The sequence below is a fragment of the Talpa occidentalis genome, unplaced genomic scaffold (assembly GCF_014898055.3).
Source record: "Talpa occidentalis isolate TD23 unplaced genomic scaffold, MPIMG_talOcc4v2.1 talOcc4.12, whole genome shotgun sequence".
NCBI classification, from domain to species: Eukaryota; Metazoa; Chordata; class Mammalia; order Eulipotyphla; family Talpidae; genus Talpa; species Talpa occidentalis.
The window spans coordinates 83,409,662-83,437,503 of record NW_023601212.1 but is presented as its reverse complement, the minus strand read 5'-3'; the positions used below and the strand labels follow the sequence as shown (position 1 = coordinate 83,437,503).

Genomic DNA, 27,842 nt, shown 5'->3' with positions numbered 1-27,842 from the left:
CACTCTTCGTATTGGTCACCCGGGCTCTCTGTCACAGAGTTCGAGAAGTGGATTTCTTTCTGTCAGAAATTAAAAACATCCAGAATTTTTATTCTGGCAGAACTGTCCCTTTGAAAACAGGCATTTTGCCCAATGATTTAAGGCAAAAAGAGTGCATTAAAGTAGCAGGAAAGGCACTGGAGAGAGTGCAGAGAGCCAGCTTCTGCCTTCTCTCAGCTGTGTGTTGTATGTGCTAGCATTAGCCCTTCACCTTCAGGTCTGAGTTAGCTCAGCTGTTAAATCTGCTCTAGTCCCCGAATCCAACTCCATGGCGCATGTGTAGGTTATACATTATGAGATGATGTACGCTTGGCAGAATTAGCACATATACTAGTATGTTGGGCATCAGAGCATCATAATCTAACTCTGCCCCTGACTAGCCACAGTAATTTCTCCCACCTTTGTGGAAGCCTGTTACTCTTCTCTGGAATGGGGATAATAACGCTAGCGCTGATTACTTGGAGTGGTTTGATGCTTGCAAATATATGGGAAAGACACTTGGGTTGACATGCTTGCGTGATCTGGGTTGGTGGTTTCTATGAGAGGTGAGGGCACCTCCTCCTGTGCTGTTCCCATTAGGGAAAAGAGAATTACATTCTGCCACCATGGCCACTGATAAATTTCAAGCCTTTAATGTGACCTAGGTAATCTCAGTAAGGTGATCTGTAAGCAAAACCCACCCAGCTTCTGAGGAAAAATGACCACGGATACTAGAGGAACAGGAAGTAGGAAGGACTTTACAGATAAGAGTAAAATGTAGTCCATTTCAACTCTGCAAATGTAGGTTACCTGTCCCCTCAGGTACTGTTTTCTTGAACTCTGCCTATCTAAACTGTTTTATTCAAGTGTGCTATCATGGATTACAACCCTAAAATTTGATTTCTTATGCTTTCAAAACTTGAAAGAAATTCAGGAGAAAAGGTAAACTACTTTGACGTAATATTTTTAATTGTTGGAAAGAAGAGAAGACCATTTTGAAAGAACACAAAACTTAGGTTTTTCTTGAAAACAACTTCATGAAAGGAGGAATTATTGATTGCTTGACAGCAAAAAGAAAAAATGTGGGTTTCTGGGGGCTACTCCTGGTCCAGAGATGTTCTGCCTTTCTCTTTTCCTCTTCTTTTTTATTACGACAGATATGGCCTTGGTTGAGAACATGCTGGATGAGTCACGCTTCTCAAAACTGAAAGTAAATCCTGTTACTCCCCATCACTTACAGCAGCCACACGCAGAACAGTCTGTGTTCAGTGGGCATGGGGAGGGGAGCCTTTCCCTGCTCTCCACCTCCCCTCCCCCTAGGAGGGCACATGTGGTGCTGATGGGGCTGCATGCTGTGGTTTCCTTTTGTCTAACGCCTTGACTGCCTGCCTGCCTGCCTGACTTCAGTGAGCCACAGCGGAAGCATATATGCCCCAAGCTGCTTCTGTCCACTTGAGGAAGATTTATTTCCTGTATTCAGTTCTTGAACCTTTTTTTCCCTGTTCCCTCATTCAATCAACATTTGAATTCATGGGCTCTTAAATTTAACTTTTAAAAGAGCATTGCTCTGCTTAGTAATGTTACCATTAAGAACCTGTATCATGCTTCATCAAAAGAAATCCTCTTATTATAAAGAAAATTGACATAAACTGAGAATTGCCCCATGCTAGAGTCACCAACAAGTTTTCTTGACCCATTCTATTCCCAATAAGTACTGAACAGGGAACTTGCCCCCAGAATGCACAAATGAAGAACGCAAAGCAAACTATGTGCTGGGTGAGCTTGGGCTCCCTTTTGTTGAAATTTGAAGGATTTCTCTGCTAAGCTCATGTATAATTTTATACTCACATGACGCAAACTGCTAAAGGGAAGCTTAAAACTAGCAGGGAGTTTTCACACTTCACTTTTACCTTTTTGTTTTTCTTAGGATAGCAGGTACATGGTTTTTTGTTTCCTTTTGTTGTAGAGCAACCCCGATACAAAACGGGGTGCCTGAATGTGGGTCCTCACCCGCGCGCTTAAAAGGACTTATCAATGCTCTACTGCAGGCACACGCGAAAGGTTAATAAAAGGTTTATTTACAAGGGAAGGGGAAATGAGGAAATGTACAGCTCTGAGAGAAAAGTGGGAGATAAAGTTTTAAATGAGTCCTACCCAATCCGCCGATCAGGAATCCCAAAATGGCGCTCTCAGAGTTGGCCGCCAGCCAGGAGCAGTGAAGCCAGGAGGCGAGCGATTGCGAGCCAGCGAGAGCCCAAGGCCCACGCGTTTGGTTTTTATATCCAACCTGGCTACCCAACTCCACCCTCAGGTCCCAGCCACCCTCCCTTGGTGGGGTCCACTAAGCCTGTATGAGATTAACTCAGGACATCATTTCCCCCTAACACTTTCACCAGTGTCAACAAGGATTTTTTAAAAATAAAAACTCCAGGACAAAAAATAGGTTGTAGCTGAATTGAATCCTTTTCCTTTTCCCCTGACATTGAATGAACCAGTCAGTAGTTCCTGCTTCTTTCTTTATAGTTTCTGGATATGTGGGTGTGTTTGTTGTATTATTAGTTTTCACCCTACTTCATTTACTGTCTATTCATGCTTTCTATAGCTTTTTCTCTCAAGGTAAAAATAATTAAAAAAAAGAATACAAGTGCCTTTCAGTTTTTCACAACTCTGTGCTTTTAGTAACAAAATGAAAGCCTGACTTGCTGTAGGAATCCAGGACTGAAAGCAGGAATGTCTTGTCTTAGGAATACTCTCATGACTGTTCCAGGAAGGCTTGTCAGGGCTCTGTGCGGTTTGGATAGTAAATTCCGTTTTACTCACTCCATATGTTAGACCTAGAGTTGTGCCAAGGTTTTTATTTGTAATTGTGAAGAAGTAAGTTTTCTCAATAAGGGAGATCAGTATATACAATACAAAGACTTTGTTCATTGAACATATCCATAATTCTGATGTTTGTTTATTGCCCTGCTCACCTTTATTTTCATTCCAGTACCTTCCATCAAACATAAGTAAAATTGCCAGAACCACTGTGGCTTTGTTGATTTGTTTTGTTTTGTTTTGATTTCCTGCTAGAAAATAGAAGAAAGAATGATAGGATGCTAATTGTGGTGTGACAGAATTCTGGGCTTGATCTAAGCAAGTTCTTTAATCTCTTGGTAACTTGGTTTCCTCGCCTAAAAAGGGTATGTGGATAACCTGCCCATCTCACTGGATTGCCTGAGGATTGAAGAAAGGGATATTGAAAAACTTACCTTTAACCTTATCTTCTGAACTGTGAGTTCTTTTATCTTCTCCCTACCCTAGGGCCTGGGAAGTAAACAAAAGAGTATGTTTTTATTGTTGATTCCTTATCATTTGGGGGCATTTACTTTCTCAACATGGTTTTCTTTTCTGGAACAAAACCTGCTTGTCAGAATATTTCAGGGAGCTGGAGAGCTGATCACAGATTTTTGAACCTAGAATAAACTTAAGGTGTTCTTTAGGCCATAGGTATCAATGTGAAAATCCTTTACAGTATCTTCATTAAAAAATTTGATATGAGTAGACTCTGTGATTTTTAAAAACTCTGTCTATTCCTTAGTTTCTGGGTTTTTGCTTTGAACCTAGTATTCCTGACATATATATTCAATTGACTTTGGTAAAGAATCCTTCTGGGATAATCAGGGCTTACGCATCTGTCTTCTGTAGGTAAAATTCCATTACCATAAATATCATTGTCTATGAAAGCTTTGTTGACAAGTTTCCCAGACCCAACTGTCTTAGTCAACTCAAGGTGTCATAAAGATTATCTTAGATTTGAGGATTTAAACATTTAGGTTTTTTTTTTTTTTCCTATTAGTTCTGGAAGCTGGAAAGCCTGAGATTAGAATGATAGCAGATTCATTTCTGATGAGGTTTCAGTCTTCTGGGGATAACCTCATGTGGCAGAGAGCTGAGAAATTCTTCCTCTCCTTATGAGGAATCTCATTCATGAGGACTCCACCTTCATGACCTAATTACCTTCCAAAAGCCCCCATCTCCTTCTACCATTGCATTGGAGGTTAGGATTTCAATATAGGAATTTTGTGGGGGACAAAACGGAACAATTGGTCCATGACACCAGCTTTTTTTTTTTATATGTGTGTGTATATATGTATATGTGTGTGTGTCCATGTGTATCTCCAAAAGCGCAGATTTATTATAAAAAAGGAGAAGAGAGTAAAGGACACTCGCATAGAGAGAGGCGGGCAGCCTTGGGAGAAGAGCTGTCTCTGCTGCTTTGCAAAGGGAGAATGTCAGTGAAGAGACACACCCGCATTGTCACAGGTAGGCAGGAGGACTGCTGCTGCTCTGCTGAGGGAGAAGGTCGGCAATGAGGAGCACTTGCACAGGCACAGGCAAGCAAGAAGTCCTGCTGCTTCATATATATTTTTTTAAAGATTTATTTATTTATTTTATACAAGCACTGTGTACAGTCAGAAGCGCAGGAGGGTGAGAGAATTCACCAGAGCCAGAGCAGGAAACAGAACAGACAGAATGATGAAATACACTGCTGAGGGGAGCAGCAGCCGGCAGGAGAGGTCTGCGCGCCATGTGGGACCCTCGCTGGCAGCTGGGGATTGAACCAGCGCTGCAGAGGCTGCGGGCAGCTTCGCAGCCCAGCGCTCAACTGCTGTGCCACCAGGGGAGGCCCTGCTTCATATATTTTTAAAGAAATAGTTAATAAATAATAACTACAGTTCTAACAGAGCCAACCAATTTAGATAAGTCAGTGGAAGCCACTGTAAGTGACCTGGCCTATATTGTGACAGCCTTTCCTAACGACACTGATGGTTCTGAGTAGCAGTCTGAGAACATTAATACCCTGAGCTGCTTACTGTATGACCATCATTTACTCTGCCATTCCTCATCAGACAAGTAGATGCCGATTCCTGATCCCTCTCCCTTCCTGCATGCACTGAGCAGCAAATGCTGTTCTATAAAGTGAGAACTGTTTGACAGAGGAGATAAGAGCTGCTCAGAGATTATATGGCAGCTGTACTGTCCTTGAGATTTTTGACAAGTGCACTGTATTTTAGAAATGGAAGATTTGGGACCTCCCTGGTGGTGCAGCGGGTTGAGCGCAGTGCTGTGAAGCTATCCGCAGCCTCTGCAGTGCGGGTTCGATTCCCGGCCGACCAGGGAGAAACCCACATGGCACAGCAGACCTCTCCTGTCTCACCCGCTGCTCCCCTCAGCAGTGTTTTCAGTCGTTCTGCCTGTTCTGCTCCACACTCTGATGAATTCTCTCGCCCTCCCACATCTCTGGCCTGTACCCCAGTTCTTACAAATAAATAAATCTTAAAGAAATGGAAGATTTGGATACCTTGCCTCCAGGACATAACATGTTAGGGTGACGATGTCTTTAACAGTTGATTATCAAAGAGAAGATTCTTCCTGGATGACGCAAAGCTACATATTTTAACAAGGAAATAAAATAAAAGATCCCAGAAGAGCAGAAGCAAAGGACTTTTCCAAGATATGTGTGAGGGCTGCCCTGGAATGGTGAGGATCAGGGAGATTATCATTGGGTAAATTATGTATAGCTGTAAGTGAAGATGTTTATCGAGGCACATTTTTTTTTAAGCTCAGTTATAGAATGTAGATTTTATCTACATTCTTTCTGCCATGTGTGTGTCTCATTGGATTTTTTACATTGTTTTCTACAAGATCGGTACTTAGAAATGTATTACAGTGCTATGAATGTATAGAGTTCACAATTGAAAGTAGTTTTGCTTTTGTCCAAGCCTGCTTAACATACATGTTTAATTACAAGGCATGAGGATTAATGGGGCTTTGAATATTTAAAGCTCTTTTCCTGAGATTAACTTGATTTTATTACTCCTGAGATGAATATTTGCAACCTTGGTGACTAGCCATTTGGACATGACTGAGAAAGGAGCAGCGCTCCTCTGACAGGTTTAACTTTTAACTTTTTACTTCTTTCCTCTCCATACCCTGTCCGCTGTCATCACTTTGTCCTTCCAGTTTGGGGAGGAAAGGCAGTAGAATTTGCCTCTATGGGGTTCATCTTGTAGCTTACCATGTTTTCTTTCCTTTTTTTCAAAGATTTATTTATTTATGCATACAAGAACTGGAATACAGGCCAGAGGTGTGGGGGGTGAGAAGATCCACCAGAGACAGAGTAAGGAACAGAACAGGCAGATTGACCGAAGTACACTGCTGAGGGGAGCAGCAGGTGAGACAGGAGAGGTCTGCTGCACCATGTGGGTAGCTCCCTGGCTGGCTGGGGATCAAACTTGTGCTGCAGAGGCTGCGGACAGCTTCGCAGTGCTGTGCTCAACCCCCTGCACTACCAGGGAGGCCTTTACTGTGTTTTCAAAGTAATAATGTTTAGGGTGTCCCTAAGCATCCAGGAAAATAAGATAACAAACTATTTCTACAGCCCTGCTCTCCCAGAGACTTAAAAATCTTGTGCGCTGGCTCTAAAATGGAGGAGATCAGGAAGCCTGTGGGGCAAAGAGGAACAGGTGACTTTGTTCAGGTTCACTCTGTTCCTTTCCATCTTGGACTGCCACTACCAGCAGAGCCACTACCACTCCTGTCGCCCCATGTCCACACATATGCAGTGCATGATGATCCTGGGGAGCTTTCCTGCTTCCTGAAGTCCAAGCCCAGTGACAGGAGGCTCAGACTCTTTCTGCCATGTTCTCCCTGCAAGACTGAGTTGGGGGGCCTCCCGGGGGGTGCAGTGGTGGAGCACCGCACTGCGAAGCTGTCTGCAGCCTCTATAGCGCTGGTTCGATTCCCCGCCAGCCAGGGAGAACCCCACATGGCACAGCAGACCTCTCCTGCCTTGCCCGCTGCTCCCGTCAGCAGTGTCTTCGCTTCATCTGCCTGTTCTGCTTCCCTCTCTGGCTCTGGTGAATTCTGTCACCCTCCCGTGCTTCTGAGCTGTACCCCAGTTCTTGTATAAAATAAATAAATTAAAAAAAAAAAAAAAAAGACTGAGTTGGGATGAACAGTCAGTGGCAAATGCTACAGGCTCGAGGAAGCAGAAGCTTAGCCGACAGAAACTGGCTTTGTCCAGTGTGGGACTCACTGTCAACAGTCACTGGGTACCTTGGTCCACACCTTGTGCCTGTCAAAAACAGGTTGCAGTTGTGGGAAGTTAATAGCCCTTCCCTGCGTAGCCTGAGCCGTGGTTGTGAAACAACAGCCCACCCAGCAGAAGCTCCCTTTTTCATTCTTGGGGAAATAAACAAGATATATTGCTGACCTCTCCTTTAGCCACCTCAAAAAAAAAAATTTTTTTTGAGACCTATCATTTGATCTGCTAGAGGAGAGGACCTACAAAAACTAAAGTTTTGTTTTTCCTTCCCATCTGTGAGGTGCCTTGAAAGGACACCATTGAGCCACTGGAATAACTGTGAAGATATCAATAGAGCCTCTCCCCTCTGTTCAGCAGCCAGGGCACAGGTCCCCAGGCCTAAGCAGAACTGGGGACAGTGCAGGACTCTGAGGTGATCTTCACTTGTATTTCCAGTGACATAAGCCAAACTTGTACTTCCAGAAACCCCACGGAGCATTGAACAACAGAAATGGAGAAAAGGTCAAGGTAACAAAATCTAGCAGTGATTCAAACCTCAGAATTTTTTTTCTTTTATTAATGCACAGACTCAGTTTAGAAGTCCAACTAATAGAAATTCATGTTCAGCTATCACAAACCAGTGCCAGATACTGGCCAGACTGAATTGCTTTTCTGCCCCCTTACTCTTCACACATCACTGTCTACTTTTATCTAGTCCTTAATTTAACCGTGGCCAGCCTTCTCACTATATATTACTTCTTGACAAACTGTCCCCATTCTGATGCAGTGTGAAGCTGGAAAAGCCTGTTCCTTGTTTGTCTCCTCTTTGTGATAATTGTATAAATAGGCTATAAACTCTGCTCAACTCAACATGGTTTTTTTTTTTTTTTTAATTTTTATTTATTTGTGCAAGCACTGTTTACAGTCAGAAGCGCAGGAGGATGAGAGAATTCACCAGAGCCAGAGCGGGGAACAGAAACAGGTAGACCGAAGAAATACACTGCTGAGGGGAGCAGCGGGCACAGCAGGAGAGGTCTGCACGCCATGTGGGACCCTCGCCGGGGGCCAGGGATTGAACCGGCACTGCAGAGGCTGCGGGCAGCTTCGCAGCCCAGCGCTCAACCGCTGTGCCATCAGGGAAGGCCCCAGCATGGGCTTTTTAGGAATTCCATCACAAAACACTGATGTTATAGCCAACTCACTACCCCAATAATTGTACAACTGGTTGGTTATTTACTGCTCTGCTAAGCACTTTAAAAAGTATTCCCAGTTAGTGATATTAAATTTCGTCAACATTTAAATAAATTGCAAATAGCAAAAAAAAAAAGTATTCCCAGTCTCAGAGTAACCCTGAAAAACCATTATCCCCATTTCACTAGATGAGATCACTGAGGGCTCAGGGATTAATACCCATAAGCAGCAGGGTCAGAATTGAATTTTTTATGCATATCCCTTTCAGAAGTTTTAATGAAGTGGTTGAGGTCATGATGCCCACATGCCTGTGAACTAGGGATAATTCAGTATCTACCTCATTGCCCATTTCCCCCGTTGCTGTATTTCAGCTAGTGCCTACCATTCGTTGAATGCATATGTTTTCTCACTGATATTTACAGAATACTGCCAGGTACTTATTTTCTCCACTGTATTAATGAAGAAGCAGAGACACCAGGACTTGCTCACGGTCACACAGTTCCCCTGCTCCCAGCTCTTCCTACCACATGATGCTATACCCTTAGCTTATGGCCTGGTATTTGCTTTTTTATTTTTTTTAAAGATTTATTTATTCATGCATATAAGAACCTGGGTACAGGCCAGATGTGGGGGAGGGTGAGAGGATTCACCAGAGACAGAGTGGGGAACAGAACAGACAGACTGACTGAAATACATTGTTGAGGGGAGCAGCGGGTGAGACAGGAGAGATCTGTCATGCCATGTGGGATTCTCGCCGGCCGTCCGGGATCGAACCCACATTGCAGAAGCTGCAGACAGCTTCACAGCGCCACCAGGGGAGGCCCTGTTTGCTTTTTTAAATGATTGTATTTATTCCCTATGTACAGTGTTATGCCCTGCTTCTTTTCCTTAGCATGGCATAAGCATACTTCTTAAACAGTTTGTAAACCTGTGTTGTGGCAACTGTCATTCCATCAGACAGATGTCCTTTGGTTTATTTACCCTGAGTAAGAAACATTGGGTTTTCTCTGTCTTTTCTACGGGATATTTTTTGTTTTATACATAATATTTTGTTTTATACATAGTCTTTCTTAAAATTATACTTAGGATAGATCCCTAGAAAAGACTCCTACCTCCAAGAGAATCCATTTTAAAACTCTTGAAACATAGTTCCAAATTTCTTTCAGAAAGGGTTTCAGTGGTTATCTTTCCTCTAGTACATGCTGCTTATTTTGAAATGAAAAACATTATTCATCATTGTTCCTCAACCCAGAGATAGCTGCCCTGAGCTAAACAGTGTTACTCATTACATGGCTACCCTTCAGGAAGGACACTGACACCTGTGGAGGGCTGCTTTGCAAGGCAGCATTTGAGGTGATTCCAAAGAATTTTAAAACAAAATAGGAATTTTTGGAGTCCCTGTTTCTGCAAAAGTAGATGTGAACCCAACACATAGATACAGAATCTTCCAGCACCAAATTTAGAAAAGAGAAAAACAAATAATATGTTCTGGCAGCACGGCACCCGTTGTGTTCTCCGGTGTCTCTCTCCAGTGGCACTTGTACCTGCATGTTAAACAGGGGCAAACCTTGATTATCCCTCACATGAGGAGCACAGATGCTGGGGAGAGAACCAAGTGGAGGAAGTGCCTGTGCAGTGTCATGGGTGTGCATATTCCACACATATGTGCCTGTGAGGCCTCATCATGAGGGGCTGTGTGCGTGTTCCACATGGATGTGCTTGTGAAGCCTCAGTCCTGTGAAGCTTCACCGTGAAAAGTGCACACATTCTATAGCGATGTGCCTTTGAAGCCTCAACTCTTTGAAGCATGACGATGAGAAGTGTGCCTGCATGTTCCTCACAGATATGCCTGTGAGGCCTCCTCATGAGGGTATGTGCACACTTTCCAGCAAAGTTGCTGTTAGCAAATTTTTCACCTTCACTTTTGTTGCATTCTTTAGAAAACCCCTGGAGGCACCACGTTTGACACTATACAAGTCCTGTCTCAGCTCTGAACTTAATGTTGAGCTTGATCTTTCCCTTCCTGTTCTGAATCTTTACCCACTTATAAAATCCAGATTGAGGAATGGCACTGGAGCTAAGTGTTTTTGCTGGCTAGTGCTGTCTGCAACATATGTTAGCTGTGACCAGTGAGGCTGGCACCAACACACCAGACAGAAAACTTGTCAAGTTAAGGTAATGGATTCATCACTCACACTTGTAAGTGAGGAGGATGGAGAAAGGTTCTTGACATATCAGTCGGTGTGCTTAACAACTGATACCTGTCCTGGAGCCCAGGATCTCGCCAGACTCTTGAGGTTTTGATGAAATCCTAGAATAAACTAGAGAGAGATATGTACTGGAATAGGGCTAGTATTTTCCTTCTAGAGACTTAGAAGCTGTTGGAGACATGGTAATCCAGAGTAATTTCTCTATAGTTATAAAATAGGATGCTTGTTTGAAGCCAAGGATGACATTGCTCTTTCAGAACAAGGCTAACAGTGGTTTATATTTTCTTTCTAAAATACACCAGATAGGCCTCCCCGGTGGCACAGCAGTTGAGCTCTGGGCTGCGAAGCTGCCCGCAGCCTCTGCAGCAGCAGTTCAATCCCTGGCCACTGGTGAGGGTCCCACATGGCACGCAGACCTCTCCTGCCACCTGCTGCTCCCCTCAGCAGTGTGTTTTGTCAGTCTGCCTGTTATGTTCCCCACTCTGGCTCTGGTGAATCCTCTCACCCTCCTGCGCTTCTGACTATAACCAGTGCTTATATAAATAAATAAATCTTTAAAATAAATAAATAAAATACGCCAGATAAATGATGGGAGATAAAACAAGTTTAGAATTCAGATATCAGATAATATAAAGTAGATTTCTCAAGATAGGAAAGACAATTTTTTGCATTAGACATGGTTAACAAGAAATATTAGAGTACTGGTAATGGCTGCATTAACTCTTCAGGGCCTCTGAATAACTGCACACAACTCAGCGATGGCCCAAATTTTATAGCAAAGCAGGGCCCGATCTAGGAAATAGAGAGCTGGGAAGGACTCTGAGAATCATTTGAATTGAACTTGAACAGTGAAAGGGTAAGGAATGGTCTGGGTGAGGAGCAGAGCAAGGACCAGGACCCTGCAAGAGAGAAGTCAGACAGCCTGAGGTGGGCATGGCTGGAGCCTCATGAGTAGGAGAGGGGAGAGGAGGGAGTGACAGAGGACCTTGTAGATACCAATCAGCTTCTTACGTGGTCCAAACCAACGATGGTGGTTTCTAGACACAGGTAATTTGAGGTGGAATTAAAAGGGCTGGCTAATGGAATGTGTGATGGGGTGCAGAAAAAAGAGGAATCCAGAAAAGCAGAAGACTCCTACTTGAGCAGCTCATGGCTGGTATTGTCTTTTAATGGTAGAGGAAAGATTAATAACAGTGTTGTAGGTAATCAAGCATTCGTATTTCAGGCATGACTCTTGTAGGCATCCAAGTGAAACTGTTGAGAAGCCAGTGGATATACAGACCTGCCACTTTGGGAGGTGCCAGAGCCATAGTAGACTGAGGCACTGTTCTGCTGTGGAAGAAGCTGATTTTGCTTGAGAGAATTGGTGGAAACATCATAGGAGAGACTTAGATTCGACCTAGAAAACTAAGAAAGCCAGGACAAAGGAGTAAGGAGAGGCTTACCTCCCAGAAAAGGACAGGGCAGATTTAAAGTGTTTCCTCAAAAAAAAGGGTGAGGAGCTCGGCGGGGGCCTCCCCACCCCCCCCCCCCCCCCACCCCCCACCCCCCACCCCCCCCCCCCCACCCACCCCCCACCCCCGGAGGAGGGTCCCACATGGCACGCAGACCTCTCCTGCCACCCGCTGCTCCCCTCAGCAGTGTACTTCGGTCCTTCTGCCTGCTCTGCTCCCCGCTCTGGCTCTGGTGAATTCTCTCACCCTCCCGTGCTTCTGACTGTACCCAGTGCATGTATAAACAAAACAAACAAACAAACAAATAAATAAATAAAACATGCCTCTATTAAAAAAAAGAAAAAGAAAAAGAAAAAAAAGAATGAAGCTAAGAGGAGATTGAGGGCAGGAGACCTATGAGAAGACAGCAGAAAGAAGTCAGCAGCTTGTGCATACAGACAGGTGCCCCTTCACTGCTGCCCTCATCCTGAGAGTAGGCGGTGGAGTCACGTGCACAACTGTCCTGGGACACTGGCCACTCAGAATAAGGACAGATACAAGTGGACTGACCTGCTGAAGGTTGGGGGACTGGCTTTTGATCCAGTTTGATAATCTAGCTGCTCCAATTCTGTCCCCCTCTGCCCCTGGGGCAGATCTAAAGAGACTCCTACTCCTACTTCCATAAGATGAGTTTAAATGTACATTCACACAAACACAATCTCTCAGTTGTTTTCTTCTGTATTTTTAAAAAATTATTATTATTATTATTATTATTATTATTACATCCTGCAACAGCACATTCCACTGGCAGATTCCATGACAGGAATGTTCTTTCACTTGCTTGATTTCAGTGGTTTGATATTGTGGACTGCTGCCATAGCGCCTGGAGCTAATGCCTTATCAAATAACTGCACATCTGATGAACACTTCAACTCCGAAATATGAGACCAGGGGAACTGTCAAGGGGCCCTCTGGTCATCTCTCCTCCTACCAGAAGATCCTGCCCAAATTCTGGATTCCTAACAGCCTGCTCAAGTGAACACATCTTTTATGTTTATCATCCATTCCCAGTCCTCCCAGTATATCCCACTGTGAGGTTGGGCAGACAAGTTTTCCTCATGTTATGCCATTCTGGCCCAAAGTCACTAGAGAGTGGCAAAGTAGGATGTTAGTACAGGCTGCCTGGAACAGCACTCCTGAGTTCAAGTAACAGCCTTTCCACTTACTGTGGGCCTCACATGGCACGTTTCGCCTTTTATTACAGCTTCCTCCTCTATGAAAACAAGGGAATATCATCCTCCTAAAGGTTGGTTACAGAATTGAATAACTTAAAATAAGTTCTTTAGGGGGCCTCCCCTGTGGCACAGCAGTTGAGCGCTGGGTTGTGAAGCTGCCCCGCAGCCTCTGCAGCGCCGGTTCGATCCCCGGCCACCTGGCGAGGGTCCCACATGGCACACAGACCTCTCCTGCCGCCCGCTGCTCCCCTCAGCAGTGTACTTCATCAGTCTGCCTGCTCTGCTCTCTGGCTCTGGTGGATTCTCTCACCCTCCCACGCTTCTTACTGTACCCAGTGCTTGTATAAATAAATAAATAAATCTTTTAAAATAAATAAATAAGTTGTTTAGTCCATAAACTGTTATTCATTCCCCTGTGGGTCGTCTCTCCTGCCCTTAGAGTTGACAACCACTAGTCAGTAATCTTTCCAATATCCTATACTTACGACTTCCATAAATTTCCTTGTTGCTCTAAGGGCCATTTCCAGTTCCCATGTGATCAGGGTTATTGGAAAGGAAATGGTAAACTGCCACTTTACTTCTTCTAAGTGCTCAAGCACTGCTCAACTTGGGCATGTTTGGTTCCTTAGTTGTCCCTGCAGACCTGGTTTTCAGTTCTTTGCTCTGTCGAGTTCTTACTTTCCCTTTGCCTTTTAAGGTAGAGAACTCAGCTCTCATTTGATGAGCTAGAGTTTGTCACCTGTATAGGAGCCTTGTCTCATTGCTAAAGCTGTGCTCAGAGGGCAGGAGGCCCAGGAGACCAGACTGAAGAGTTGTGGTGATGAAGCGAACATTTATTAGTCACTGCAGTATGCCACTACCTCATTAAGTACTCGTAGTGCATTGTCTCATTCAGCTCTGTAACCCTATCATAGCCACTTTGCAGAGAAGGAAGCCGGGATAGTTGGGCCCCTGCCCAAGGTCACCCATCCAGTGAGTGACCAAGGTGGACTACCCAGATTTGCCCCAGTCTCCTGACTACCACACTTGGGGAACCTGGGTCACATGAATCCATCTGAATCTCATCTTTGTCATCTGTTAAGTGAGATTGATGATATGTGCTTGGCGAGACTGTGATGCTTAATTAGAGGATGGCAGGCAGGTCTTTGACCATGTGCCTTTCCTAAGACTGATCTGTACAAGCCTTTCTGCAGATTCTATTTATGAAACATGGATAAAATATTCCCATTGCAGGAGCTCAGATGACATAAAGCTGTGTTGCATATTTCTATGCATGTATGTATTTTAAAGAAATTGAAAACCTTATAGGTGACAGTAAAATGGGAAGCTTTCTGAGGATGATTTTCTTGGGCTACTGAGGAGCTAACAATTACAGCAGGCAATCAGCAGAGGGCTCCCGAAGCTCACCAATAAGCCTGGAGTCTAGGCATATTTCCACTTCAAACAGCCAGCCACACTCTGGTTGGCTGGGTGCAGTGGGGGGATGTGTTCAGGCATTGGCTTGCTCATCTAAGCTAGAAGGAAAGCCCAGTACTTTCATGACCAAGATAAGAGTTAGTTGGAAGGTAGAAATTACATATAATTACAGAAGAAGAGTAGCAGAATCTGGTGACTTGACAGTAGGGATCATGTGTAGTCTTGCTTTGAAGGTAGGGCATGAAATTGTGCCATTGCACGCAAAAGAGAAATCCACTGGCCACTGTAGGTACTGGGAGGAGAACAGAAAACTTCATTCAACTTCACATTATAGTATTCCCTTGCTAGATTTTCCTTGTTCTGACTCAGCAATTTTGATGGCCTCTTGAAAATGTAACCCTCCCCCACTGGCTCTTTCCTAGGAAGTCCTGAGCAGCACTCGCAGGACTTCATCCCATTAAATGTAGGGTGAAGTCATGACATACACACCCAGAAGGGGATTCAGCTGTTTGGCTCTTAACCCTTAGTATTACCCATTGAATGACTGGATTCCAGACAGATTCTTAGTAATTTCCTTTCAACCTGAGGATCCAGACTAAGAGATAGTAGGGAAGTAGGTGGGGAAAATAGAGGGAAGAAGTAGATGGGTGGGGAGGGGTGTAGGATTGAAAGGTACTTAGAATAGTACCTTTATAAGTGCTTGTTGTGGGCCTCCCCAGTGACGCAGCGGTTGAGCGCTGGGTTGCAAAGCTGCCCACAGCCTCTGCAGTGCCAGTTCGATCCCTGGCTGCTCCCCTGCTCCCCGGCCACTTGGAGGAGGGTCCCACATGGCGCGCAGACCTCTCCTGCCGCCCCCTGCTCCCCTCAGCAGTGTACTTGGGTCCTTCTGCCTGCTCTGTTCCCCGCCCTGGCTCTGGTGAATTCTCTCACCCTCCCGCGCTTCTGACTGTACCCAGTGCTTGTGTAAATAAATAAATCTTTTTTTAAAAAATTAACTTTAAATAAATAAATAAGTGCTTGCTGTTAAAAACTACCAAAACCTGTAAGTAGCCTTTTTTTTTTTATTTTTTTTAAAGATTTATTTGTTTGTTTATTTATACAAGCACTAGGTACAGTCAGAAGCGCAGGAGGGTGAGAGAATTCACGAGAGCCAGAGCGGGGAGCAGAGCAGGCAGAAGGACCGAAGAACACTGCTGAGGGGAGCAGCGGGCGGCAGGAGAGGTCTGCGCGCCATGTGGGACCCTCCTCCGGTGGCCGGGAAGCAGCCGGGGATCGAACCGGCACTGCAGAGGCCGCGGGCAGCCTCTCAACCCAGCGCTCAACCGCTGCACCACCGGGGAGGCCCTATAAGTAGCCTTTAAATCATGGCCTGGATCTTACATTTTATCCCCACACCCCCAATTTTCCATTTTTTTCTCCTTCATAGTGGAAAATTTGAGAAAATGGCTAGAAAGGCAAAAGAATATGATTGCATCATTAGCAGTCCTGTCCTGCAATGGCTAGGACTTACCTTCTGCTTGCCTCTAGGGGACATGGGAGTCGGTGCCTGTGCCACAGCATCACCAGAGGTGAGGGAGTCTTCAGTGACTCTTTGATGGATGAGGTAGATTTGCACACTCAGCAGTCCCTAAGTGGTATGGCCTTGCTCTAAAATGAACACCTTGACAGTTTAGAAATAATGCCAGTACCAAATAAAATCTTTTTTTCTTTCCTACACTATATAAGCTGTGTCCGAGTGTCCTGAAAGTACACACTTGCACACTCGTAGTGGTATTTTACTTAAATTAGGTCACTAGTTAAAGTCATTTAATACTCTTCAGTTTTTTTAAATATGTTTTTGTTATAAAGAAACAATAACATCTACTCACTGGAAATACTGACTTTGTATGAGATTATTTCTGGTATTCACTGGTTCCATTTTTTAGTATCCCAGCTGGACGCACATCTGGTCCTAGACATGTGGTCAGCAAAGGACAATGACTGGAGGGGAAGTGCATTGAACCTGAGGCCCAAGGAAGGCCTGTGGTTTTTCTGTATGTCGTGGTTTTCCTATTATACTGTGTATTTGTGGGTCCTTTACCTGAAGTTGTTAGACCTGAAGTGCCATTTTTCCATAAGAATGAGGACTCGCATTGAACTATAATAGTTTTTTCCAGCTCAAAACTGCTCTTTCCATTTATGCACCTGTCCCCCTCCTATGCCCTCTCTGGGTATCCAGGGCATTGTTTGTGTTCCCAGAGCACCTATGAAGCTGAGGTAACCACACATCCAGGCAGACAGGACTGTGAGTAGTGGGCCTACTACTGAGTAGTAGTGCTGGTTTTGTGCCACTTTCTTCTGCACAGCTTTGCTGTGTAGATGGAGGCTGCGGGGCAGCAGCTCACCAGCTCTGCCACAAGTGCTGCTGGGAGATTTCCCCAGTGGCAATTCTGCAGGGCTTGTTTTATTCCAGGATCATGCATATTTTCTTGCAAATGCTGTCAGCTCTTTTGCCGTTAGCTTTGTTGTGTGATAAAGTTTGTATCAAAGCTTAAGGTATGGAGTGGAGAAGAATTTCTTTGGAATGAGAACTTGGATAGAAGTAATGCTATGAGCCTCATAATCTAGGTGGTCCTGCATAAATAAAGCCCAGGGAATTCACTCCCCTGCAGTCGCTAGCGCTGTCTGAAACTGCAAATTGATAAGATGATGGGTGTGAACTGCCCAGTACAGTGACTGGCATGTACCAAGCACTTAGTAAATGGTACCTCCTTAAGTGTTCCAGAGCCTCTGCTACTTTCCATCCCATTATTTTAAAGTAAAGAGTGTACCTTTAAATGAAATCGTAGTTCTGCTTATTACATACAAAGCTAGCTTTTTCAATAACTAGACATCTTGCATCCAATTCACTTTATTTCTTTTTTAAAGATTTATTTATTCATTTACACAAGAACTAGGGTACAGGCCAGATGCCTGGGAGGGTGAGAGGATTCACCAGAGACAGAGCAGGAAACAGAACAGGCAGACTGACGAAATACACTGCTGAGGGGAGCAGCAGGCGAGACAGGAGAAGTCTGCTGCTCCATATGGGACCCTCACCGGCCGGCCAGGATCGAACAGCACTGCAGAGGCTGCGGACAGCTTCACAGAGTGGCGCTCAACCGCCTGCGCCACCAGGGGAGGCCCTCCAATTCACTTTATTTTTTATTTTTTTTTTTTTTATTTTTTAAGATTTATTCATTTGTTTGTTTATTTATTTATACAAGCACTGGGTACAGTCAGAAGCACGGGAGGGTGAGAGAATTCACCAGAGCCAGAGCAGGGAGCAGAGCAGGCAGAAGGACCAAAGTACACTGCTGAGGGGAGCAGCGGGCGGCAGGAGAGGTCTGCGCGCCATGTGGGACCCTCCTCTGGTGGCCCGGGAGCAGCCGGGATCGAGCAAGCGCTGCAGAGGCTGCGGGCAGCTTCGCAACCCAGCACTCAACCGCTGCGCCACCAGGGAGGCCCTCCAATTCACTTTAAAGGCTGTCCTCTTTTTGTCCCTACAAATGAGTGTTGCCACCTCTTTGAACAGTTTCCACTGTGATTCCCTGGCTAGCAGATTTTTATAATAACACTGATGCTATATGATTGTTTGGAGTTTTACCTCTGAATCTGGCCAACTGGAACAATATCATTTCTTCTTATCCTCCTGTCTTCCCATTACATTGGTCCAAATTCCCACCCTGGGTGGTCTGGTCTCCTGCTTAAGTCTCCCAACCCCTCTCCTCCTTCCAGTCTTCTTCCTCCAGTCTTCTTTAATGATGTTAGGTCAGCCTGGCTGTTAAACCTGCAGTGGCTTCTAGAACCCCAGGCCTTTTTTTAATATATATTTATTTTTTTTAAATATATATATATTTTACATCATTGTTCATTTTTGTATAATGTTTGTTTTTTCCTCTCAGGTGTAGTCCCCATAAAATTCCTACCACCAAGTCACCCGTGAACCGTCACCATAGTCTCTTGTGCTCTTCCCTCCCCTGTTTTGATCCTTCTCCTTCCCACTCCCCTGCTGTAATTCTCCGATTTATAGTTTGCCTAAGAGTTTTGTCTTTTTTTTTCTTTCCCCACCCCTTTTTTGGTTTCCCTGTATACCTCCTACAAGTGAAACCATCCAATATTTTTCTTTATTCCTTCTGACTTATTTCACTGAGCATAATCCCTTTCCAGCTCCATCCATGTTGCTGTGAATGGAATGAGTTTATCTTTTTTTGATTGTTAAGAGTATTTCATTGTGTGTATATTCCACATCTTCTTGATCCAGTCATCTGTCTTTGGACATTTAGGTTGTTTCTGTATCTTAACTATTGTAAATAGTGCTGCAATGAACATAGGAGTGCAGGTTTCCTTTTCAATTAATGATTTTGTGTTCTTTGGGTAGATTCCTGGGAGCAGAATTGCTTAGAACCCCAGGCTTTTGACGCTTTCTAGTCAGATTGGATTAGGGTCTACATTAAGGGCTCATTTAATTTAATCACCTCTTTTTGTTTTGTTTTGTTTTGTTTTGTTTTGTTTTGTTTTGTTTTTGCATAGAAAAACTGGGGTGTAAGCCAGAGATTACCTGCACATTGAAGTTCTGACATAGTGAGTGTTAGGACTTAAGTATATGAATGGTAGGAGGGAAATTCAGTCCATAACAAACACTTATTTAGAGTGTCTGTTTCAGTTGGGAAAACAATATAGAGTAGAAACAGTTATTGGGTTTATAGCTCTGAATCAGAATATGCAGTGTGTCCCCTGTGTATATCCCAGGTTGCCCAGCCTTTGGGCACACAGAGCAGTTGCTGCAGAACCCCACAAAAGACAGTGACTGACACTGAAGTTTTACCCTATTCTATTATTTTGAGTAGTTGCTGTAAGGAAAAAATTAAGGTATAAACAAAGATAGTAGCAACATCAGAGCAGGCTACCACTCTGGGGGGCCAAGTGTACAAGGAAATCACCACAGGTCTTCAGGGCAGGAGACATGGAACATGGCATGAGTGATGTGCTTCCCGATGGGTAGCCCTTCAGCCTTAACTTCCTGGGCTGGACTCTTGATTTCAGAAAAGATTACAGACAAGCTCCTTATAAGGCCAGCACTACAGGTTCCTCTTGGGTAGACTGCAAAACTGGAACTGAGAATTGGGGCTGTGCATTAAGGCTTAAAAAGGCAGCTAAGATGGGAGGGAAGTTGTATTTGCAACATACTGTGTAACAAAACCATTTTACAATACTTTAATTGCACTTTTGCTTCCACACATCATATTTGGGTTTTTGAACATGAATTAATGAAAAAGTGGGAGTAGGAATTAAGCATGCTTTGGAGTCAGAGAAATTAATAAATGTCTCCCTGATCAAGCACTTTTGTGAGATAGTGGAATCCTAAGGTTTGTTTTATACTTGTGACTAACAGTATGCCAATTTAATTCCAAGAATAATAAAACCAGAAAATAAAGAACAGTTTCTTCATCAGACAATTAGTTTATCGTTTTCCCTGGTTCTGGTTCTGAATGTCTCTTCTTGGCAGCATCCTCAACATGGCATGGGCAGGCCTGCCTTTCCACATAACTGTGTCTGTCAGCAGCCACTGTGGTCAGACAAGTGTGGCTCAGTAATGATAGTATTTGATATAAACTGATTTACAAATACCAACAAGTATAGATTCCACTACCAGCCCTTCATCTCCTCATTCTCTCATACCTTTTGGTCTCTTAATGTTGTAATCACCTTTCACATGAAGTAAGATGGAAGTGATGGTTTCATGAGCATTGAGTAAGTTTCACCAGTTCTCTTAACCATGCCAAAAGAATGGATAATAAATATAGTCTACTACCCTACAATTGCTAACAGCAAAAAATTATCATCTTAGGAACCTGGGTTGTCTGATTTTTTCTTTTATAAATAGAAGTATCAAAAGATAGTCAAAACCAAGACCTATGTAAAAAGAGGTTAGGGTTTCTCAAACTTTACTGTATGTTTGAACCCATCTTGCAAGATTGCCAACCCTGCAGTCTTGCAATTCTGATTTGTAGGTGGAGCATGGAGCCAGATAATCTGAATTTCTAACAGACTCCCAGGTGTAGACAGTGCTACTTAACCCTTGAGGATCAAGGGACTAGATAACTAGGGACTTCCCCTGAGAGAACCATCTACCAACACCTGCCTGTGTTAAGTGTTTCTGATATTCTTTGTAGTATTATGTCCCACCGAATTAAAAATCAGTGATTAAACTGCTCAGATTTCTGAGAGTGAGAACTAGTTTTCAACTGGATGGAGAGCCAAGTGGACACTGAGTAGGGTGTAAAAATAGTGCCTGGGGATAGCAGGTGGGTAACCTACTAACCAGATAAGTGTTTCCTATAACAAAATTATGTGAAAAACACACTATAGCTGGAATTGCCAAATAATCTGAACTGGGAGGAGGAAGATAAGACTTTGGAAGAATAGTATGTCCATACTGTTTATTATTAAATATTTCTATATTGACACTAGTATTTGTGTCCTTGATTCTGTGCCTTCCAAACTGGGAATCTTCCACTAGTACTCCTTATCATGCCCCTATGTCAAGTTGACATTTTTTCCTCCCTTCTGATTTTGGACTCAGTTTCTATCTCCTGCACCAAAGAGAGGCTTTCCTTTTTGTCAGTACTCCATTAGCAAAGAGGGAAAGGAAACACCTTTGTCTTTTACTCTGAGGGAGGTTTTTTTGTTGTTGTTGTTTTGTTTTGTTTTGTTTTTATGAGAATGTGAAGAACTACTAACACAGGCAGCAGCTTTCTCTGTGTAAACCTGCTGTGTAAACAGCACTTGTGAAGTGTGGTATCACCTTTGCCTCCAGCTAAGGTCAAAAAGAAGGGCCTTCCTTTAGACCCCAGAGGAAAGTGACTGTCATCTACAACACATTAGCAAGCCACGTTGCTCCTAATTTTCTTACCCTGCTTGATAAGAATTTAAACAAGACGTCATTAGACGTTTCTCCTGACACCAGAATAGAATTATCGAATATTGAAGTGGCCAGAAGTAACTATGCCCTTTTGTTTGTTCTTTCCTTTCTGGGAAGATGGTGAAGATTCTGTGTTCTCATGATGTAAGGAAATCAGGAGAATTCTGAGTCCTTTGAAGGAAAGTCATTCTAAAAATCTTTGAGAGCATGTGGTTCCCTTGACTCCCAACCTCTTTTCAGGATCTTCCTTTGGGGCCTTGGGCACAGAGTGAGTTATACATTGCTGCCCATTTCCTGGGCAGGGAAGGAGGTCCTGAGCTCTTTTAAAGAAAAAAACAGTGTTTTTTTTTAAAAAAAACTGTCGTCACAGGTAGTCCAGGCAGTTTTGCCAGGGTCCACAACTGAAGGAGTATTTGCTCAAAGGTATTGGAGGTGTATGTAAGCACACAATTTGAAAACCTCAAGCACTGTGACAGCCTCCAACACTCTGCTTGGTCCCCAATGGTTACTGAGTAAATAAATATTTTAAGTGAAGGATGTTCACATAGAATCTGCCCTGCAAGCCTATGAGCAAAAATGAAGAAAAAGAGACACATCCAGATTGCAAGACGAACAAGTATCAAATAAAAGCCACACGGAAAACTGGGCTTGTTGCCGAAGCTCTCCCTATAAGAAACACAAATGACAGAGTGGTGAGGCGTGCAGTGAGAAGTCAGGCTGCCTGGTGAGGTCAGCCTTCAAAGGGACAGCCTCTGAGTGCCAGACACCATACCAGAGGCAACATGTTTTCTCATTTAAACCTTAACACTACTCTAGACAGATCTGAAGAGTCTGAGAAGAGACCTGGGAGCCTGCCCAGAGCAGTGAGTAGCAACAAGCCATTTGCCGTGTTCTCCAAAGCCTCCATCCTTTCTGTTACCTCGAGTTGCCTTTATTCCTTTCAGGAGTTGAGCCAGCAGGTAGGGAAGGCAGGTAAACTTTTAAAATAAAAGGAAGGAAATCTAATGGTACCTTCCAATTACCTCAAACCACAAGAGTACTCCTGAAACCACAAGAAAACATTACCTTTTTTAAAAAAGTCAGCTTCTGAAAACTAACTTCTGTTGTGTCATTTTTATATCCAATCTGTCCACCCAGAGTGGTAAACCAAAAAATCCTCCCAGCCAAACACTGTATGAGCAGAAAGAAAAAAAAACTAGAGATTGTGTTTTCCCAGGGAATCCAACAAAGAGCAAGTGGGGGGTCTTCCTCAGTGGGAAGGCCCAGATGTGGCCTCTGCCTCATTATAAAGCTCATTTCTGAAAGGGGAAATGAATGTCATTGGAGAAAGATTGAAGGGTCAGCAGGGAGGCTATAAAGAAGATAAGGAAGTACAAACATGCAGGGCCTGTCACAGGAGTGTGCATAGAAGGGGGAAGAGGGGACACCACAGGTAGTGATGGGGAGAGATAATAGGAAGAACTGTTTTATCCCTGTCCTGCTTTAATGCTGCTTGCAACTCCGCCTCTCTTTAAGTACCTGTTCTCCTGCTCTGAGATTTTCTAGAAATCATTATCCAAACTCAGTATCAAAAAAGGTCTGTAGGGCCTCCTGTGGTGGTGCAGCGGTTGAGCGCTGGACAGTGAAGCTGCCCGCAGCCTCTGCAGTGCCGGTTCAATCCCTGGCCGCCGGTGAGGGTCCCACATAGCGCGCAGACCTCTCCTGCTGCACCCGCTGCTCCCCTCAGCAGTGTATTTCATCAGTCTGCCTGTTCTGTTCCCTGCTCTGGCTCTGGCAAATTCTCTCACCCTCCCATGCTTCTGACTGTACCCAGTGCTTGTATAAATAAATAAATAAATCTTAAAAAAAAAAAAAAAGGGTCTGTGTGGGCCTCCCTGGTGGTGCAGGGAGTTAAATCTCAGCACTATGAAGCTATCAGCAGCCACTGAAGCACCAGTTCGATCCCCAGCCAGGGAGCTGACCCACATGGTGCAGCAGACCTCTCCTCTCTCACCCGCTGCTCCCTCAGCAGTGTATTTCAGTAGGTCCACCTGTTTTGCTGCCCACTCTGTCTCTGGTGAATCCTTTACCCCCCCCACCCCCCCCACCCCCGCACCTCTGACCTACACCCAGTTCTTGGGTGCATAAATAAATAAAATAAATCTTAAAAAGAAAAAGGCCTCCCTGGCGGCGCAAGGGTTAAGCACCACACTATGAAGCAATCTGCAGCCTCTGCAGCACACTTCGATCCCCAGCTGGCCAGGGAGCAGCCCACATGGCAAAGCAGACCTGACCTGTCTCGCCCGCTGCTCCACACAGCAGTGTATTTCAGTCAGCCTGCCTGTTCTGTTCCCCACTCTGTCTCTGATGAATCCTCTCACCCCCCCTGCATCTCTGGCTTGTACCCAGCTCTTGTATGCATAAATAAATAAACCTTAAAAAAAAAGTCTAACTACCAATTTTGACAACCGTGGAGACTGTTCTTCCCATGCATACACTTTTTTTTTTTATTTTAAATATTTATAGCTTCATAGTGCTGACACTTAACCCCTTGCGCCACCAGGGAGGTTCCCCATACATACACTCTTAGACATGAATAACTCCCTTAAGACTAACTATATTAGAAAGATTGTATTTGGATTTCCATTGAGGGCTTCCTTTTTTGTGTGTTAAGAGCTAAAATTTGTGGTTCCAGGAATCTGCTGCTTGTAATCTTATGTTACATGGATATTGCAATTCTAATCCATTAATGATTAATAGATTTTGAGCCAAGAAATTTCTGAGAATTATCTACTTGAGTGGTTGAGTGGTACTCAGAGTTGAGCCAGTTACTTGTATCTCTCTTGGTTCCAGGAAGCTCCACACCAATAGGGCTTTAGATTGTTGTCACTTTAAAACTAAAATATAACAGGAATTCTGGATTTTATCAGGCAACTGCAGAGAAACATGCAAGTAGGATGTGCCTCAATACTTAGGCAGGGCGAGATGGGTGTGATATTACTACTGGCCAAAAAAATAGAGATTACCAACCTCTTGTATGTATCATCTTTCTTTATCGCTTTCATTTGTCATCTTCCCATTTTAGATACCCAGTCCTAATAACTTACAGACTTTCACCAGTCACCAAGCCTCTTAATTCCTCTGTCAGTGCTGCATGCAACAACCTACATCCTTCCCTTCTTGTAGCTTCAATTCTACAGTCGGATTTCTAGGGTTTGTTTTGGTTTTGATTTTCTGTTCCTAGTTTTGTTTCTCTGTATTCCACATATGAGCAAAATCATCCAGTATTATCTTTTTCCTTTTCTGTAAGTTTTGTTTTCTTGATAGAGGCTTCAAAGAAGCACACTGGCAAATTCTCAGAAACTGTAGACCCTGAAATAATTGGGTAGCTTAGGCTGGAAGATTCATGCGCTGAGACTCTGAGCATTGTTATTACTTTGATTTTTAACTCTCAAAAATTTTTCTGCTTTTGTAAAAGTCATTTTTAGACCAAGTCAATGAAATGAATCCCCAAACCTTCTAGCTAAAATAGAAACCTTTAGTGAATTATATACCCCAGAATACACTGTCACTCTTGTACTTATGCCCTATAGGTAGTGCTTTCCCTTCTAGTATATAATTACGGAGGTTAATCCAGTCATTCTACACCTGTTTTTAAATCCTAGGGTGGATTAGAACAATAATAATGCTTTGAGCCCAGAACATAGGGGCAGTATCTTTAGTCTTGGGGTGAGGCTGACTACCCCAACTCTGCAAATCTGAGTCAGTCACACTGTCCATCTCAGTGCTTGCCATCACCATCAGCTGTGTAGGACTCTCCCTTATTGTATTTTTATTTCTTCTTCATTTCCTATCCCTACTTTTATCCCTCTCCCCTTAGACATCCACTTTAAATATATATCCTTGGATACCTGTGCCTCTTGAGAAAACAGAATTCCGTGCATGTTTGTATGGTTTTTATTAGATCTCATTCTCTTTCCTTTTTCAAATCTCCCAGCCTGCCTCCTCTTTGGAGGCTGTGTTTTTGTGAGCATGTTTCTTCACTCATGTTCAGGATCACATAATTAGCTTACACAGACAGCATCTCATTCATTTTCCTGTGTACCCCGTCCCCCACTTTCTGCTGCCATAGACCCTGAAATACCTCATTGTAGCCTTGTGTTCCATTTCTTTCCTCTCCAGTTATGCATATGGTTCCCTTTGACCCACAGCCTTGACAGCACTTGACATTGACTGACTTTCTAATATCTGTTAATGTGCATTTCTCTGACAACTTCAAACATTGCACATCTCCCCGCTGTGACTTGCCTTTCCATACCTTTAACTTCTTTTTCCACTAGATTTTATATCTTTCACTTTTCAGTTTTTACCAGTTCCCTGTACTTTCTAGTTATTAATCCTGTTTCAGGTTTAAATGTTTTGTTTGTTTATTTTTTTTAAGATTTATTTATTTATACAAGAGCTGGGGTACAGGCCAGAGGCATGGGAAGGTGAAAGAATTCACCAGAGACAGAGCGGGAAGCAGAACAGGCAGACTGACTGAAATACACTGCTGAGGGGAGCAGCGGGTGAGACAGGAGAGGTCTGACACGTCATGTGGTATCTCCCTGGCCGGCCGGAATCAAACCCGCACTGCAGAGGCTGCAGACTGCTTTACTGCGCTGCGCTCAACCCGCTATGCCACCGGGGAGGCCCAGGTTTAAATGTTTTAAATGTTTCTCCTAGTCTTTGATGTGTTATCTTCATCTACGGTGTCCTCCTTAGAATAAAACTATTCAGTTCAGTTTTTTTCCTTTCTAGTGTGTTACTTTTGGGAACCTGTTTAAGAAATCCTAAGAATATAAAGGTATTTGTCTGCATTTTCTTCTGCTAGCTTTAACATTTGACAAAGTATGGTTTCTAATCATGCTTTGCTATCCCAGAGAGCCTTCCTAACCTGAGCACCAAAACTTTTAGTCCAAACCTTTTTGAAACAGTTTTTTATTTGATTATAATTATTCACCTCATGGGCTCTTCCAGTAAGGTGTGTGGTATAGTGCTCAGTGAGTAGCCCAGGCTGCCTCCTGAGAAAACAGATTATTGTGACTATCCTATGGGTGTTAGTCTCTTTGACAACTTCTGCAAAAAGGTAAAAGCCTAGGTCAGAAACCCTTAGAACTGCCCACAAAGGGTATTGTAAATCCTAAGTCTTTCTGACTTTGATAGAGGCATGTTTTTTTTTTTTATTTATTAGTTTGTTTGTTTGTTTTTGTTTATACATGCACTGGGTACAGTCAGAAGCGTGGGAGGGTGAGAGAATTCACCAGAGCCAGAGCGGGGAGCAGAGCAGGCAGAAGGACCGAAGTACACTGCTGAGGGAGCAGCGGGCGGCAGGAGAGGTCCGCGCACCAGGTGGGACCCTCCTCAGTTGGCCGGGAGCAACCGGGGATCGAACCGGCACCGCAGAGGCCACGGGCAGCCTCGCAACCCAGCGCTCAACCGCTGCACCACCGGGGAGGCCCAGTCTTTCTGACTTTGGGTGTCTACTTCCCTGCAAGCTATACAGATGCCCCTAAAGCTGCCCTTGTACCTTCAAATTATCACCTCCTATGGAATGAACTGTAATGAAATCTCTGCTTCCCTCTTTCCTAACTTGTACTCCCACCTGGGTGGCACTTTCATCTGACCTGGTCATTCACACCAGCTGAATAAATCTTCCAACCTGTCTCCAGAGTCTTTCCTTAGCACAGGAGAATTGCTGAGGTGGCCTTCATCCCTGCCTGTGTAATAGGGCCTGGTTTCTGCACTTTTCCGCCTTATAGTATGTCATTAGACCTAGGCAAGATGAAAGTGGATGGTGTGTTCAAAAGATCTTTTTCCCTGGTTTTGGCCAAAAAAAAAAAAAGAGTGACAAAAAGTGTGTGTTCTATCTTTTCAGGAATCCATGAAAGGATACTGGCAACCAGTTAGATGAGAGCTGTCAATAAGCATTTATTTGTTGTTTCCATGATGGAAAAAAAATCACCAAGGGAGTAGTTGATACTGTCCTAGTGGAATGTCACCGGGACAAGGCCTCACAAGGCAGCAGTGCTGTGATCTGGGACAAGATTTCTCAAAAACACAGTCTTTAAGCTAACTGTGAGAGAATCCCAAGAAATGACTCATATGCAGCATTCTGGGCCCAATCAGGACCAGAGTCAGAATTTGTGTCTTTTATTAGCCGCCCCAGAGATGCTATTTTTTTTTTTAAGCATTTTCTTTTTTTAAAGATTTATTTATTTATGAATACAAGAGCTGGGGTACAGGCCAGAGATGCGGGGGGTGAGAGAATTCACCAGAGACAGAGTGGGGAACAGAACAGGCAGACTG

At 43.8% G+C, this 27,842-nt stretch overlaps 1 protein-coding gene across 5 annotated transcripts in view; it reads left to right on the top strand.

The window, feature by feature from the left end:
- RNF216 (ring finger protein 216) overlaps window positions 1–27,842 on the top strand; it is a 141,810-nt gene that overhangs the window by 74,503 nt on the left and 39,465 nt on the right. The window contains exon 14 of one of the 5 annotated variants that reach the window (XM_054693680.1): window positions 12,773–13,253. The exons of the other annotated variants lie outside the window; for them this stretch is intronic. Coding sequence (XP_054549655.1) covers window positions 12,773–12,814 — 42 coding nt within the window. The 3' untranslated portion in view covers window positions 12,815–13,253. Of the gene's footprint in view, window positions 1–12,772; window positions 13,254–27,842 lie in introns of those variants that run through there. 5 annotated transcript variants of the gene reach the window in all.